This window comes from Cryptomeria japonica, chromosome 11 (genome assembly GCF_030272615.1).
Source record: "Cryptomeria japonica chromosome 11, Sugi_1.0, whole genome shotgun sequence".
NCBI lineage: Eukaryota > Viridiplantae > Streptophyta > Pinopsida > Cupressales > Cupressaceae > Cryptomeria > Cryptomeria japonica.
The window spans coordinates 589476132-589493500 of NC_081415.1; the positions used below are offsets into that span (position 1 = coordinate 589476132).

The 17369-nt window shown below is 36.8% G+C and overlaps 1 protein-coding gene across 1 annotated transcript; it reads left to right on the top strand.

The window, feature by feature from the left end:
* Positions 1 to 10128: 10128 nt before the first annotated feature.
* Positions 10129 to 13127, top strand: LOC131040031 (heavy metal-associated isoprenylated plant protein 30). Its single transcript, XM_057972909.1, has 3 exons — positions 10129 to 10370; positions 10484 to 10556; positions 12592 to 13127. The coding sequence occupies exons 1-3, from the start codon at positions 10299 to 10301 to the stop codon at positions 12909 to 12911; spliced, it is 465 nt and encodes a 154-aa protein (XP_057828892.1). The 5' UTR covers positions 10129 to 10298; the 3' UTR covers positions 12912 to 13127.
* Positions 13128 to 17369: the final 4242 nt, after the last annotated feature.

Here is a 17369-nt window from a genome sequence, read left to right on the forward strand (position 1 = left end):
TTTGGTGGTGCAATTAGTTGGATGAGTAAGCGACAGGCTGTGGTTGCTCTATCCACTACTGAAGCAGAGTATATGGCAGCTACTCATGCTTGTAAAGAGGCCATTTGGCTTAAGAGACTGTGTTCGGATATTGGAATAAAACAAGATACAGTTACAATTTACTGTGACAGTCAGAGTGCAATTAGCCTAGCTAAGAACCCGACATTTCATGCCCGGACCAAACATATTGATATTCAGTATCATTTTGTTAGAGATATGGTCGAAGATGGTAGGGTGAAGCTGGTTAAGGTGGAAACTTTGATGAATGTTGCAGATGCTTTAACTAAGGCTGTGAGCACAGAGAAGTTCAGATGGTGTTCAGAGTCTATGGGCCTTATGGCCCCTAGCAATTGATTCATTGTGTTGACATTCCCTTCCGCTCATGCAAGGTGTTCGACAAGTGGGAGATTTGTTGGGAAAAATGGTGTCTCAACCTTGCATTTATGTGAGGTTACTATTTATAGTAAGTTTTCATTTGAGCACGAAATGGTGCGAAACTCTCCCTGAAGCTTTTGGTTGGCTAGATAAGCATTCCGGTAAAGTTTCGTCGCAAGGTCACAGCTAGTTTTGAAGATATTAAAGTTTTCGTCTTGGAGGGGTGCAATAAAATGTTTAAACTTAATTTTGGGGACTTTAGAGGCTCCGAAATGCCCTGAAAAGTGTCCGTAACCGGCGAAGCGGGTTACGAGGTGATAGAGCACTTCGCGAGCTTTCCGACGCTTCAAACGATTCGTCAATCGGACACCCGGTTCTCAAGTTATGGCCTTCGGAAGTTTGTACTCCTGAAATAGGAAAAAATAATTTGTATCGAATACATAAATGAGCTGTAAAAGGGAGCGACACGTGTTGATGTGTGCTTTAACATGTCATAGAAGGGAGATAAGGTCGGCTACACCTTATTGGGTGGTTTTAGCCCATGGTTTTGTAATACCGTTTGACGGTTTCTTGTATTGTATCTCCTATTTATGAGGTGTGTGAGATAGAGGTTGGGTGTAAGAGTCTTATGGCTATTGAGTTGCCTCTGAATCTCTGATTAGTGGTACTCCTGCGAAGAGCTTGCTCTGCAAGTATTTTGTAATCTGTTTTTGATTGCTGAATAAAATATTGAGCTGCTTTTGGAGGGTGGGGTTTTTCTCCCGAAAGGGTTTTCCCCACGTAAATCATTGTGTTGTGGTATGAATGCTATTATATCTATTTCTATTTTCTGTAACTGTTGTAATGATCTGAAAAAGTTTTGCATTACCCTCCTCTCAAGGTTAGTGTAGGAAGTTGTTTCCGCTACTTGACTTCCTTACAAGAAGTTGAACGGGAAATCATTAAGTATTTGTGTGTTAATGACCGGTCGCCTTTAGAAATTAGATCTGAGACACTGGATTCTTTGTATAATTCTTTAGAAACAAATGGCGCATTTCCATAGAGAAGGAACAAGAAATAAGGGAGAAAGTATTTGCCCAATACTTTCCTGACCTGTCCAATTCTAAGCTATTTGAAGTCATTAACCAAAACAAAGGACTCTTCTTCACTAGAAGGAGAAGACTCTGGTTATTAGAAGGAAGAATTGATGATGTTGAAAAAGACACTCATCTTCATATGACCACTGTTCTACATACTCATGAAGTGCGTCAAGCTAACAAGAAGGTTGAGCAAGAACCGGAAATATCAAAACCGGATGAAGTATATGATAGTGAAGGGGAACCAGTCACTAAACAAATGGAACTCATTGACGTTGATGCATTAGATGGTGAAAAAGTTACTCTGGGTACACCATCAGAAGGAACAAGATAGGAGAAGCAAGCAGAAGAAGAAAAGAAGCAATAGGAAGCAGAAAAGAAGAAACAAGCAGACGAAGAGGACAAGAGAAAAGAAGAGGAAAAGAGGAAAGAGGAAGAGGATAAGAGAAAAGAAGAGGAAAAGAAGAAAGAGGAATAGGATAAGAGAAAAGAAGAGAAAAAGAGGAAAGAGGAAGAGGATAAGAGAAAAGAGGAGGAAAAGAGGAAAGAGGAAGATGATAAGAGAAAATATGAGGAGAAGAAGAGAAGAGAAGAGGAAAATAAGAAACAAGAGGAAGAGAAGAAGAAGAAGAAGGAAGAGGAAAAGAAAGAAGAGGAAAAGTGGAAAGAGGAAGAGAAGAAACAAGAAGAGGAGAAGAGGAAGAAGGAAGAGGAGAAGAAGAAGGATGAAGAAGAGACGAAGTGAAAAGATGAAGAGAAGAGACAAGAAGAAGAGAAAAGAAAGAAAGAAGAAGAGGAGCAGAGGAAGGCTCAAGAAGATAAGCAAAAATCCAAGGACAAGGAAGCAACGGTAAAGAGCATACAGGTGGAGACCCCAATGGAAACCAGTAGTCAGGCTAAACCGGCTAACATTACTAGTCCCATTGACCTCCAATCCGCAAATGAATCAGAGTTGCTACAGAGCATTAAGGTTGCTCAAGAATGCCTAGAAGTGATAAGGGGGAAAAAGGAGCAAGATGTGATCCAAGCTACGGTGGACACTCTTACCGGTTTGATACCCGGTACAAACCTTCCCAGTACCGATTCCTCACTGGCACAATTGAATCTCCTATGCACAGTTGTAGAAGACCAGGTGCAAAGCCTGGAAGAGGTTAGAGAAGCAAATGCCAAGAAGGAACATCAAAAGGCTCTGGACACTGCCTTGGTGAGAAAGTTAACAAAGCTCCAGTTTGATCTTCAGAAGGCACATAAGGACATTAGAGATGCAATGGATGAGGGAAATCTACTACTCGGCAAGATTTGTCAACCTCATTTATTCTGTGATGATGTGCTCACTCAGAAGGACAAACTGCAAACTGATATGCAGTCATTTATTAGCACCTTCAAGATGCCATATGACTCCTTCTCCACATATGGACAAAGTGCTCACCAGTTTCAACTTTAGTCTGCAAGACTAGAGGCAAAGATAAGCAATCGAACACGTAATTTGCAGGAACTTCAACTGGTCCTACTGCCAAGACTGCAAATTCTCCAGAAATGCTACCTCAATATAGATGCCCTAACAGTTACTCAAGAGATGAGTACCATGGATGCCATGAAGGAGCAGGTTTATCAAATGCAAATAGAGCATGAGGTTGCTACCTCATTGCTTGAATCATGGTCTTTATCCATGAAGACATTTATGCAGGACTTTAAATCAGTTTTTGACAAGTTTCACTCTTTATTGTCATAAACTCTTTAAATCAGTTATTAATGTTAAAGGAATAGGGTTTATTCAGCTATACTTTGTCATTGTTGGCAAAGGGGGAGAAGTATACTGGTATTTAAATTTTGATGCATACTATGTATACTTTCATGTTATTTCTGTTAAGGAGTAGTATACATTGTATTTTCTACAAAAGGGATAGTGTATATGCTTAGGGGGAGTAATTTTGATTATGGCATATTTTTGTTGTAAAACACTTAGATATCAAAATTTTCCTAAGTGCTGCCATCAATGCCAAAGGGGGAGATTGTTGGCATTTTTTATGATTGATGTTGTGATTGTCATTGATGGACACACACTTGATTTGAGATCACTTTTTGTATGTATGAGTTAAAGCTCAACCGGTATTTGTTCCAACCGGTATGATATATTATAGTCTTTAGACTATCGGTGTTTTGTAGAAAGTGTTTACCGGTCTCAAGCGGTATGAAGACCCCAAGCGGTTCGAAGATCTCAAGCGGTATGAAGGAATGAAGCGACACAACTCATATTTCCCAGTCTTCATTTTGTTAAACCGACAACCGGTATTTTGCTTAAACCGGTATTTTGTTTGAACCAGTAATACTCTGTGATGAGTTACCAACCAGCATTTCGTGATGAGTTACCATCCACCAATTGTTTGGCGGTGTCGATGCTTTGGCAGTGCATTTGTGTCCTGTTACCAAAAGTGTCCAGATGTATTGAACCTAGGAAATTGTATTGTAATCGTATTGGACCGACATGAAATCAGATTCCTTTACAAGGACATCATGTCTAGGGTTTTAGGTTGTTGCTAGGGTTTAAGGTGGTTGATGAGTTTTTGTAAGTGTGATTATAGAAGAGAAGTTCAGGTCTGTGAGAGAAGGTAGAGTGTGAATGTGTTGAAGACTGAAGTAATGCTGGAATGCATTAGGAACGAGCTATCAAGGATCTAACCAAGCAATCTGTGCTATTTGCTAGATCACTCACTTGTTGATTACTCACATCTTCGACAAGTCTGAAGCCCTTAACCGGGTAGGCCCAAAAATCCTTTTGTAAATCCTCTAACAAGGTGGTTCACATCTATGGATCTAAAATGCTCTAGCAAGGTAGTCTTTAATCAAACTTATCTCCTAACAGAGATTGAGATTCCTAACAAGATCTGTTCTGGTAAAGAACATTGTATGACCTTAACCGGTCTGGTTCCTATTCTGTAGATAGTTACTTGTGAATTTCATCTCATTGTGGTTTTTCCCATTTGGGTTTCCACGTCAAAATCTCTTGTGTTATGGTGATTGTGCTTCTATGGGTGAATGCATTATTTGCTATTTGGTTTGCATGTGTGCTAATTGGTTTGTTTGCTAAACTGTTTTCCTTGTTTGCTGCTAGACTAGTAAAGTGTTTAAGTACAGTAATTTTTGGCATACTAATTCACCCCCCCTGTTAGTATTCATCAAGTACCACATTGGTGGATCTCTAGCCCCTTTGCTCTTTCTTTGGTTGCTTCAAGAATGGAATTGGGTGTGACTATTTTGGTTACTAATCTGTATGCCCCAATAGATTTTCATGGTAAAACCTTGCTTTGGACTCATATTCGATATGTTAGAGAGACAACTCCTCTTCTTCCTTGGGTTGTGGCTGGTTATTTCAACTCAATATTACGTCTAGAGGAGATAGGGGGAGGATTTCCTCATCTAAGCCCTTCCTCTGTGCTCTTTTGTGAGAATATGGACAGTTTGAATTTAATTGATATTAAACCATGTAATTAAATCTTTACTTGGAATAATAGGAGTGATGTGGAGACAATCTCTAAGAGGTTGGATAGGTTTCTTATTTCTTGTTATTGGGTTGGTGGTATCCTATATACTACTTCTAAAATTCTTGATTGGAGGGGCTTTGATCATTAGCCTATCAAACTTTTAGCTTCCTCTGTGGTGATTCCTAAAAATCCTCCCTTTAAGTTCCAACTTATGTGGTTGTGGGACCCTTCCCTTCATGACTTAATGACCCAATGGTGGAGACATGGGAGTCCTACTTATGGTACCGCTATGTATTGCTTTGTTAAGAAATGGCAATTTGTCAAGTGGTAGCTTAAAAAGTGGAATAGGTTATGCTTTAGTAACCTTCATATCATGAAGAGGAATGTTCAGGCTCACCTTGATGTTATCACTCGTCAAATTTGGGATCTTGGCTTCTTAGAGGACCTGGGTAGAGATGAGTCACAAGTTGTTTGAGAATTGCAAGAGTGGGGACTTAGGGAGGAGATATTTTGGAAGTAGAAGGCCTATAATGACTGGCTTCAGGAAGGAGATCAGAATATAACTTTTTTCCACAAGTCGGTGCAGGCTCGACACAATAAGAGTTACGTATCCTCTTTGGTTAATATTGCACGAGATCGGTTGACCTCTTTGCTAGCTATGTCACGTGAGGCCTCTCAGTACTATGTTGCACTCTTTACTGAGGATTCACCTCCTGCTATGGATGAGGAAAATCTTGTCCTAGGTTGTATTTCGTCTCTTGTTACTAATCAGATGAATGAGTCTCTTATGCATCCAATTTCTCTATCTGAGTTGGAGGAGGTTGTCTTTGGGATGCATAAGGGTAAGGCTTTGTGTCCAAATGGGTTTCCTATTGAATTCTTTAAGGAATTTTTGGATATTGTCAGTTTGGATTTGTTGGAGGTGGTCCGGGAATCTTATTCTAGCAAACAAATGCTCAAGGCCATAAATTCTACTTTCCTTGTTCTTATTCCTAAAAAGGATGGTGCTAATCGGTTGGACTTCTTCAAGCCCATTGCTTTGTGTAATGTTTTCTATAAAATTGTTACCAAACTAATTGCTGAGAGGCTTAAACCCTGGCTCCCCAGTTTAATCTTTGATGAGCAAGGAGGTTTTGTGGTAGGAAGACAAATTCTAGATGGGGTGGTTGTGGCTTATGAAGCTATTAACTCTATGGTAGTTTCCAAGGAGAAATATATGTTCATCAAACTTGACATGGCCAAAGCTTATGACAGAGTTAAGTGGAGCTTCTTGCACAAAATTCTCATAGCCTTTAGTTTTAGTTTGGAGTGGGTCAGTTGGACTATGAGCTGTGTTACTTCCTTATCCTTCTCTATTATTCTCAATGGGGAGCCTTTGACATTATTTGAATCTTCTAGAGGTCTTTGCCAAGGGGATCCTCTTTCCCCTTATTTGTTTATTATTATGGCTAAAGGCTTGGGTAGATTTATCAAGTCTCGGATTTCAAAGGGCGTGATTCAGGGCTGGACTTGGGATCATGGGTTGCCTAATTTTTCTCATCTCCAATTTGTGGATGACAATGCTCTTATGGGAGTTTCTCATATTCATGAAGCAAAATCCTTTAGACGAGCATTGGATAGCTACTTAGTTGCTTGGGTAAAAAACTCAATGATCACAAGTCTTCAATCTATTTTTTTAATACCCCGAAATCTAATCAGAGAAGAATTGTTGATATCTTGAGGTTTCAAATTGGGTCTCTCCCCTTGCTTTATCTAGGTGTTCCCCTTGTTGTTGGTTGGCAACCAAGGCCTCTTTGACAGAACTTTCTTGATAAGTTGCATTGGAAATTTAATCACTGGACTCATCAGTGGTTTTCCACTATTGCTAGGGTTACCCTTCTTCAATCAGCGATTCAAGATCTTCCTATTTATAGAAGTTTTGTCCAGGCAGCTCTTGTTTATTTTCTTAGAGAATTTGATGCTCTCTCACTCTAGTTTATTTGGAGCCGTAATTTACAAACTTCTAAGTGGAGCCTTGTTCGATGGGATGTTGTTTGCTACCCAAAGAAGGAAGAGGGTTTGGGTCTTAGATCTGCTATCTGGAATGGGCAAGCTCTAGCAGCTAAATTATACTAGCGATGGTGTACAAGTCAGGATTAGCTTTGGGCTCAGATTCTCAAGCATAAGTATTTATCTAGTGTTGACCGGGTGGATGTTGGTTGTTGTGCTTTGGAGGCAGAGGCTCTATGATTTGGCACACTCTAAAAACTAGGGCTTAGGCTGTTAAGAAGGGCCTTTTTTGGATCTGTAATCGAGGCTCTGAAGCTCTTTTTTGGTCAAACTCTTGGGATGGCAATCCTCCTCTTCTTTTTATGTATCCACATTTGCAGCCCTTCTATGACATTTTTATAATAACTGGGTGGAATAAGGTTATGCATTATAAGTATATTCAAAATATAAGCCTAACTGTGGGGTATAGGTGGGGGGTCCCTTGTGAATGGCCACCAGATAGTTTAGAGGAGCGTCGAAATGAGTTGGCTTAGATTCTTACTTCTTAGGAGTGTAATTCTTTGGATGGGCAAGATATCTTAGCCTAGGGCAAAGCCTCATCAAGCAAATACTCTGTCTCTTCAGGTTACTTGGAACTTCTTAGGCAGATGTTTGGAGATTTTGAGGTTCCTTGGTGGAAGCAGGTCTGGAGTAAATTTTCTTGGCCAAAATGCAACTTTTTTATGTGGGTCGTTACTCATGATCAGTTTCTTACATGGGACAATTTATGTAAGCTTGGGGCTTCCAAGGTCCCTCAATGTGTGTTCTGTATCACTCTGAGGTGGAATTTGTCTCTCATATTTTCTTTCAGTGGTCCTTTTCTAGGGAGATCTGGCACTTATGGTGGACAACTTGGGGTCAATCTTGTTGGCATGTTTCTTCTTTGGTTGAGTTTTGGGCTTGTTGGGGGAGAGCCCCTGTGACGACCTCTTTCCTTCAGGTGGCCTGGGCTATGGGTCCATCTTTTATCATTTGGCATATTTGGTTGGAGAGGAACCGTAGGATTTTTCAAGATAGTCGGATGGTCTTTCAGCATTTGTGGTGGAAAATTGTTCATCCACTTCAGGAGACAGCTTTATTGAGGTGTGACTTTTCTGGAAGTGTGGATCTTGGGGATGTTGCTACCTGTACTTGCCTCACCATTCATCTTCAAGGAGGTTCTTTGCCAGTTTCTAGTCAGATGATGAGGAATAGATGCAGACACCCTTTGCAGAGAGTTAGTAGGGAGGGTCATTGGACCCCTCCTCTATAGGGAGTTTTCAAATTTAACACTGATGGCTCATCTCGGGGGAATCTGGAGGTCATGTTGGTATTGGTGGGGTTGGTCGTGATAGGTCTGGGAACATTCAATTTATTTTTTATGTTTATAAAGGCCTTCAAATGAATAATCTTATGGAGGCTTTGGTCATCTTGTACGTTGTTGAGCGTAGTTGTGCTGTCAGTTGGAGAAGGATCATTTGTGAGTCTAATTCTCAGGTCATAGTGACTTTTCTTACTAGACAACGGTTTGATGGTGTTGGTTGGCACTTACAAATGGTTATTAAGAAGATTCTTCAGTTGTGTGGATCTTTCGATTCTGTTCTTTTCAGGCACATTCCTAGGGAGTGGAATGGGGTTGTTGATTGTTTGGCTAAATGGGCTTCTGATCATATGTATGCTTGGAATATTGTGGATAAGGGGCAATTGCCCCCTGAAATGGTTACTTTGTTAGATCATTTAGTGGACAGTGACTAGGCTCTTTAAGCTCTTTGGGGAGAAGCCTGTCTTTCTTCTCTATATCTTTGTTGTTCTTAAATAAATTTTTACCCCTCTTTTAGTTTAATTACTTGAGTTACTACAATAATTTTTAGATTTAATTTATTATTAATTGATTTTATCATTTTATTAGTCTAGATTAATGTAGCAAAAGGAAACTTATTTTCTTTACAATTAGGATGTGGTCCTATTGGAAAGGGATTGGACTCTTATTTTTACTTCAAAGGCAATTTCATGTAATTTAAAATGCAACCACATGATTAAAATGAATATTTTCTTTTAAAATAGAAACCCAATACATCTAGCTCAAAACTTTGAATTAATATTAGAAAGGGATTGAGAGTTTCCTCCACTAGCTTAAGGACCCTTATATCAATAATCTCTAAACTTTTAGGTACCACTATGAAAATAAAAAATGTTTAATAAAGACCTTTCCATGCTAGCAACCAAAAGCTTTATACATTAAAACAAACACCCCACATGACATAAAACAAAAGAATTTAATACCTGTGAAATATCTTCCAAAGTACATTAAGACAACAACATTGAGCATATGTTTTGATGTAAAGGGAGCTTATTTTCAAACATATTGCCTCTCATGGAACATGATGAGAAGGGCCCTTTGTACTCTAGAGGGAATATCTTTTCCAAGTGAATTTTGACTTTAATGCCATACTTTACCTTTACACATTCCGAACAAGTGATTGTTGAGTTGGATGAAATCATCTATTTGAAATATGAGAATCCTAATCTTACAGCATGGGGGCAGCAGATGCTCTTGCTTGCACTTATCCAACGTTAAAGTGTAAAGATAAGGCTTGGAATATATGTCACTATCAATCTTCCAACCTCTGGTTTGCTTTCTATCCTCTGTAAACACTAATAATAAAGAGAAGTGTACTCTGTACAACAAGTAGAGATTAAGTTTTTCCTTTAAGCATATTCTTCACCCTGCTTTAATCTTTGCACCAGATTTCTAAAAAAAATTGCTTCAAGTGGAAAAGAATGAAAAAAAAGAATAAAGCAAAAACATGAAGTGATTGTTCAATGTGGGATTTAAAGATGGTAAGGTAATGTATGTCTATGTCTGAGTCCCGCCATCATTACAGGCTGAGAGCATAATTGGATTCTGTAATTTGCAATAATACTTTTATAAAATTAATCATTCTTTAGGGAATTGGGTAATCATTTAATTGTAATGTTGACAAGGAAATCCAAGGTAAAAAAATATTATAGAGCACTAAATTTGAAAAGTCTTGTGGTATATACAATGTATATGTATAATAATGCAAGGCATGTAGTTTCGAAGCTTAATCCATGAGTGTTTTAAACAAATGGTTTATTTGGAATTGTTCTAGATAATTTTAGGAATATGTTGAGTAACTGGCGGTTTGAATCAACGAAAGATAACGTGAACAACCAGAACGTCAAGTGACGGAGGATTCGATTTAAAGCCAGCATTCTCATACGCTGTTCTTGCAAAACATTTCAGAGCTTTTTGCAGGGATTTTTTTACTGTCTGTGTTTTTTGTGCTGCTCTGCCATGGAAAACATAACAGAAAGTGTGTATTGGAGAAGACTCACAGAGCGTAAGCGCCGCCCGCTCTGCTTGCAGGTTGAAAAAAGTTTCCTTTTTGAGTGTTTTTTTTTTTTTCCAGTTTTTTTGTGTGGTTTTTTTCCTTGAAGTTTTGTGACTCAAATGTGGGTCTGTAAATTTTTTGTGTTCAGATGGTGGAAATGCAGGTTCGGATGGACTGTGGAGGATGTGAAAGAGCTGTTCGAAATGCTCTCAAGATCAAAGGTGGTGTGCCATGGAATACTTGGTTTCATTTTACCTGGTCTATGAGTTTTAAGAGTAACCCATCAAAGCGTGCATGGTCTATGATATGTGATTGTTCATGTAGCTAGTATAATTTTTTTATTTTTTTATTTTTTGAAAGATTGGTTAGTTTGTGAGATATTGGTTTAGTGTATGACTGTTTTTGGTTCTGATCGTGTATGTTTTTATTGATATTTTGAATCGTATTCAGTAATCTATCATCAAGAAGAGAGTGATTCATATATTTTTTATTTATTTAAAAAATTGATTTATTTGCAGATATTGGTTTAGTTTAGTGTACGATTGTTTTGGTTTTTACTGTATATGTTTTTCAATAATATTTTGGATCGCATTCAGTAATCCATCAACAAAAAGAGACTAGTGATTCATACATTTTTTCTTCAAAAGACTGGTTAATTTACGAGAAATTGATTTAATTTATGATTGTTCTTTGTTTTAATTGTATATGATTTCCAGTGATGTTTTGGATAGCATTCAGTTATCAGGAAGAAGAGTGTGTGTTCCAAAATATCCATTGAGAAACTTCCCCAGTTAAAACAGAAGCAACCATACACTACTTCATAGACTTTTTTTTATAGATGTTGGTTTGCCATGTACTTGTGATCTGAGTGAGTGTTCATCATGTTTAATTTCTTTGTTTGAATCTTCCACATATCAGTATATTATTGATGCCATGTATATTAGTGTCAATCCTGATAGTTACCTAGTGTGAAGAGAATACTGAACGTATGCTATTGATACTATATGATGGATTATTCTGTTAGTTGCAATCCCATGGCTTAGAATCAGTTCCATTCTTGAGTAAGGAGAAAAAAAGTTGTAGAAACGGCCAAGTAGAGCATTAATGCTCATCGATAAAGAATGATAATGATGGAAACTAGGTGATTGGATTAAATATAAAACGGGAATGGATTCCTTAAGAAAAGATGAAGAAACTTCTATGTATTTAATAAGACAAGCTATATTTAAGGATCTCTAAAAGAAAAGCCACAGCTGTTCTTAAATATCATATCAGTTCAACAGTGATAATTCTTTTGTCAAATTATTTAGCATTTTTATGCATAATTGTTTGGGTCCTTGAACATTTGATCTCTAAGTAAAGCATCCGGCCGCAGCTAAAATACTATTCAATCCTTCATCAAACATTTGATGTAGAATGTCTATCAGCCACGGTCAAAGCAGTGTTTATTTTTTCATTGAACATGTGATGTTTTAGTAGAGCACCCAATGACCATAGTCAAAGTAGTGTTCAATTTTCCATTGAGTATGTGATGTTTAAGTAGAGCACTCAACAATCACGATCAAAGTAGTGCTTAATCTTTTATTGAACATTTGATGATTAAATAGAACACTCAATAGCCATGGCCAAAGTAGTGCTCAATCCTTCATTGGAATGTGATGTTTGAGTAGAAAACGCAACAACCAAAGTAGTGCTCAATCTTTCATTGAAATGTGATGTTTGAGTAGAGCACCAAACAGCCATGGTCAAAGTAGAGCTTCATCCTTCGTTGAACATATGATGTTTTAGTAGAGCACCCAATGACCATGGCCAAAGTAGTGCTCAATCCTTCATTGAAAATTCTATTTTGAGTAGAGCATCGAACAGTCATGGCCAAGGTCAAAGTAGTGCTTAATCCTTCATTAAACGTTTGATGTTGAAGTAGAGCACCCAACAGTTACGACCAAAGTAGTGTTCAATCCCTCATTGACCATGTGATGTTTAAGTAGAACGCTCAACCAAGATCAAAATAGTCCTCAGTTTCTAATTGAACATGTGATGTTTAAGTAGAGCGCCCATCCACAACCAAAGTAATGCTCAATCCCACATCTTCATTACTTTTACCTATACCCATTTTGTATCTGACGGAAACAAAAACAAAACAAATCTATGTTTTTTTTTTCATCATCTAATCGTTGTGATGTTGAAATAATCAGTTTTCCACAATCTATTATGCTTCTGGCTGTTCTTTCTGAATTGATGTTGTTTTTCTATCAGGTTTGGACTCTGTTGACATTGATCTGGAGCAACAAAAAGTGACAGTGGTGGGATACGTAGAGAGAAACAAAGTCCTCAAGGCAGTAAGGAGAAGCGGCAAAAAGGCGGAGTTTTGGACATACCCATATGAGCCAGGCACTTATCACCCACTTCGAAGGGATGAATACCGTGATGTGAATGCATACAGGGAAAGCTATAATTACAGAAAGCATGGTTACACTAATGGAGAGCGGCAGGGATATGCGTACAGCCGCCCTGACGACAACCCAGTTGGAACAATGTTCAGCGACGATAATCCGCATGCCTGTACCATCATGTAATTTTAAATAATAAAATGTAAAATAAAGGCACGGTCTGGATTGGAGCCCTGTGGCCTCGATTCTCCGACCTCCCTGTTATGATTTTCCCATGTACATAACAGCTAAGATCTGTGCAGAAGTTTCAAGTGCATTTTTATAAGATGAAAAATATCTGTAACAAACTGTCGCTTTCGTGAGCTGGCAATGAAATGTTTTGTGTTTGTTTTTGTTGCTGCATGCGAGCTGAACATGAGTCAGGGCCGTTACATGTTGGGTAAATGAGAGACAAGAAAACATGCGTTAAATTTACAGTGATTTTTTTTCGCTCCGTACTTCGAGGATTTGCTATTGACGGTCGATTGACGTGATTTTTTTTCTGTCACCTGCGATATGATTACTATTTTCGAAATTTAGACCGCCTCGTCAAACTTCCGATTGTATTTAATTTGACGGTCTGTAGCCTGTTTTTCATGTTTTGGACTCCGAAGTTTTTCTAGGATTTTTGCTTGCTTTCTTTTTCATCACAAATGTAGATTTGACCACAAATTAGTTGGAACCATGTGAACATTTCAAATACAATATCCTTGGATTAAGTAATAAATTAGATTTTTTATTAAAAAAATTTGAAATTGTGTATGGTGTGATGTTTCCGATTATAGTTCATTTGTGTGTCTTCTTTATGACAATATATAATTTCCTACCCAAAAAAAACATTAAAGATATTGGTTGAATAATATAAAATATTTGTTAGAAGCTAGACTTGCGCACATTTGTCTACATTTTCGCATATAAGGTGTTGAGAAGTTTTAAGTTGGTTTATGGTTTTAGAGTTTTCAAAGTTTAGTGGTGTTATGAAAGGGAAATATACAATTTGAATTAAGTGGACTGGATTATAGTGCATCCTAATTTAAGGAACAAGGCTATACATGCACCATTTGCAAAGCTGAAAAAAAAATCTTGTGGAATTGGATCAATACTAAGTAAAGCAACCTAAATAAGACAATTCTAAGTGATAGGAGGTTCGAGATTAGTGTTGGTTACTATGTCAAATGAGTCACATTGTGTGAATTAAGACCATGCATTTATGACAATGCAAAGTGGTTTAAAATAAAGATGTAAAGGTGTTGGCATACAATTTTATTCTTCACAATATATGTGTATGTGTATGTGTATGTGTATGTGTATGTGTACCCATGTACATGTACATGTATATGTATATATTAAATTAATGTTATGATGCACTTTAATAATGTAGACATATATTAATTTTTATATGTAATCTTTATTATAGTACCACTTTATATATGTATGTTTTTATAATAAGTTTCTAATTATATGGTCAAAAATTACATAATTAGCACTTTCTCTATAATAGTTTTGCATTCGTTGTAGCACCCATTCCAAATGAGCACATTTAGACTATTTTAAGCCCCTTTGAGATGTGAATAATCCCTAAACAATCCACTCTCACGTGTATATGACCCCTTGCACATCAAAACACATGTTCCACCTATGCGAGATTATTTTGTTACTTGGGACACTAGAGTAGTGCCACACGTTTGGCCCTTGGACAAGACCATGCCCAGTTGTGTCCCACACATTCAAACTCATGTTTTCTTGCCTACATACATGTATTTTTAACAAAATCTAAATTCTAATATTCTCCTTTGGTAATAAAATTAGGCTTAGGTCTTCTTGTTTAAGTGGTTATCTACTAAAATGGAAATCAAGCTTGCACTTTTTACATGCAAGCTCTACCTAGACATTTAGAATTTATATTTAGCTATTTAGGGCTTCATCATTGTGCACACCACCTACCTTCATTTATATATTCACATACACCGACATTTAAAACCACATATTTTAAAACCTACTTTATTCTATTTTTGTTGAGTCAACATATCGACCTAATTGAGAGCATTGCCCTAAATGTGCCTTAGACACTAATACGACCATTTTTAGATATTTATAAGTACCAGAGTAGGAGGTTTCATATCAAGAAATATAGAGGACAATAATGTGTTACATTAGACATTAACACATTGAAAATAATATCAATATGTAAAAGTAAACAAATATGCACAAGACTAGTTTCTAGTTAAGATTTTATAAAATTCAAAAAACCCAATTTTAACCTAAAAGCATATCTTCTCCCTCATTTTCTTTCAGTGTCTTCTCCTCTTTAAATATTTTATTTCTTATGCCACTTCAATCTCAACTCTATTTATTTATTTATGTATTCAATATAAACCTAAAACATATTAGATAATTTTATTTTTTTATGAATAGAACTAATAGGGACAACACGACAACTTCAAGCTTACCTCAAGACACTAATATATAATTTTGACCAAAGGGTTGTAGTTCAATTGGTTGGGCACAATTGGTGAGGATTATGGTATGAGATATAGAAGTCACTCGTCAAGGTTCAAACCCTGAGTAAATTTGGACCCCCCTACACATCATTGCTTAGTTAAAGGAAGCTTGTAGTTTAGTTGTATACTTATTCAAATCGTTATAATAAACTATATAAAGACAAAGATGTCCGACATCTATATATATTGACATGTTTCCAAAAGAAAAAGAAAAAGAAGGGTTTCGGCCCTAGCTCACCCGGTCGTGGATCGCAACTTAAGGCGTGGGTATGCTCCTCATGGTCTTGAGTTCGAGTCCCCGGCTGTGTTAACTCTGTATGTGTTGCTACCTTGTGAGTGGGTTGTACACACTGGGGGATTAGTCTTGCTTCGGCAAGGACACCTCCAGATTCCACGATAGTGAATAAAAAAAAAAAAAAGAAAAAGAAAAAAGTTTATTGATAAAAAGTTTGTTACATTGTAGACTTTCTCTTTATGACCAAACTTCAAATTATGTTATTTTATAAATGACCATGTACCCAACCCTATGGAGGAAGAAATATTATTTTATTTTATTGATCTTTTATAAAGGCGCCCGGGTGCACATTAAGCATTGTCCATCTAGAGTGGTGGTCGTCTTGTTTTTTAATTTTAGTCAAAACCTCGACAAAGCGGCCGCCACATTAAGCGGAGCGTATAGTGGGCCACTTGCTAATATTACACTATATCTAAATTTAGCCGTTGTAATTCAATATATATATTTTGCCGAAAGGGAAAATATTTGGGGGCCAATAATAGGTGGTTTTGGGGGGTCATCTTTGTTACAAGGAAAGCAAGGGAGGCACAAAGGCAAACAAGAAGTCCTATTTCCAACTACTCCAACAATTATGGTCGTCCATTATGTTGCTTGTGGGGCTTTATTCAAACTTTTTTCCTTTAAATGGTATTAGTAGTTATTGCAGTCATAAGGGATTGATTAAATTTGTATATATCTATATATTAGGGTTAGATAGATTGTTTTAATTGAATGAATTATAAGATTAAAGTTAGAAGTAATTTTTTATATGATTAACATGATAAATATGAATTTTAGGTTTAAATCTTTTTATTTTTATTTTGGTGGGTTAATTACGAACCATTTTATTTCACGAGTAGGTCAAGAGTCTATTGGCTATTTATCAAATTTTAAAGATCGTTTTAACAAAAAATGACATATTAACTATAATATGTTAAACCATTTTTATTATTTGTAAGCATTCCTTTTGTTTATAATATAATTGTCTTATATTCAAATCTATTTTTTTTAAATTACTACGAATAATATTTGACTATTTATGAAATATTAAAGACCATTTTAAGAAAATGAATGATACACTAACTACAATATGTTAAACATTTTTATTATATGAACTTTTTAAAGTCTTACTTTTGTTTATAATATAATTATCTTATATTCAAGACTATTTCAAAAACTTTTGACATGTTTTGTGTGGCCTTAAGTCTCTTGATATTTTTTTAAAAGTTTTGGGTTAGGTGGTTTTCTTAGTTTATTAAAAATGGGTTAAAAGGAGATTTGAAGGATGAACATTGAGGGACATACTTTGAGGCTCATGATAATCAGTCCTTCCATGAGAATTTTTTTTTTTGTATTGATATAGTTGATAAACTGGATTACAGACAAGTATGTAACTACTTTAGCAGTTCAATATAACTATACAAAATAGGAGCAGTTTGTTATTTAGTAACAGTGCAAAAATATGCTAGTATGTGATTTGGCAGATCCGCTATACGTCAATCTAATTACAATAATGACCAAAAGAAGCAAAAAAATTGTCCATGGTGTATGCCTGGATTGCATCCAGGTTATCCATCCTGTAGGTCCTTCCATCCAAAAAAACCTACGATTGTCCAACATCCTAGCAGTTTGGATCATCTGTTGTCTAACCTGGTGGTCATTGCCTCTGATTTCTTCCATGAGAGTGTCGAGGGTGTTCACAAAAGGAGTTCTCTCAGCATTGGTTCTCCCCCAGGTGTATCCATGGGATAGCTCGAAGATGAATACCATGGCATGTCCATTTGAAAGGAACCTCTGAAACTTCTCTTTGTTAAGCCTGAACACCATAGT

Coding starts and splice junctions, on each gene's coding strand:
- LOC131040031 (XM_057972909.1), top strand. CDS start 10,299: ATGGAAAACATAACAGAAAGTGTGTATTGGAGAAGACTCACAGAGCGT. Junction 10,371..10,483: donor GCCGCCCGCTCTGCTTGCAG/GTTGAAAAAAGT, acceptor TTTTGTGTTCAG/ATGGTGGAAATGCAGGTTCG. Junction 10,557..12,591: donor AAATGCTCTCAAGATCAAAG/GTGGTGTGCCAT, acceptor TTTTTCTATCAG/GTTTGGACTCTGTTGACATT.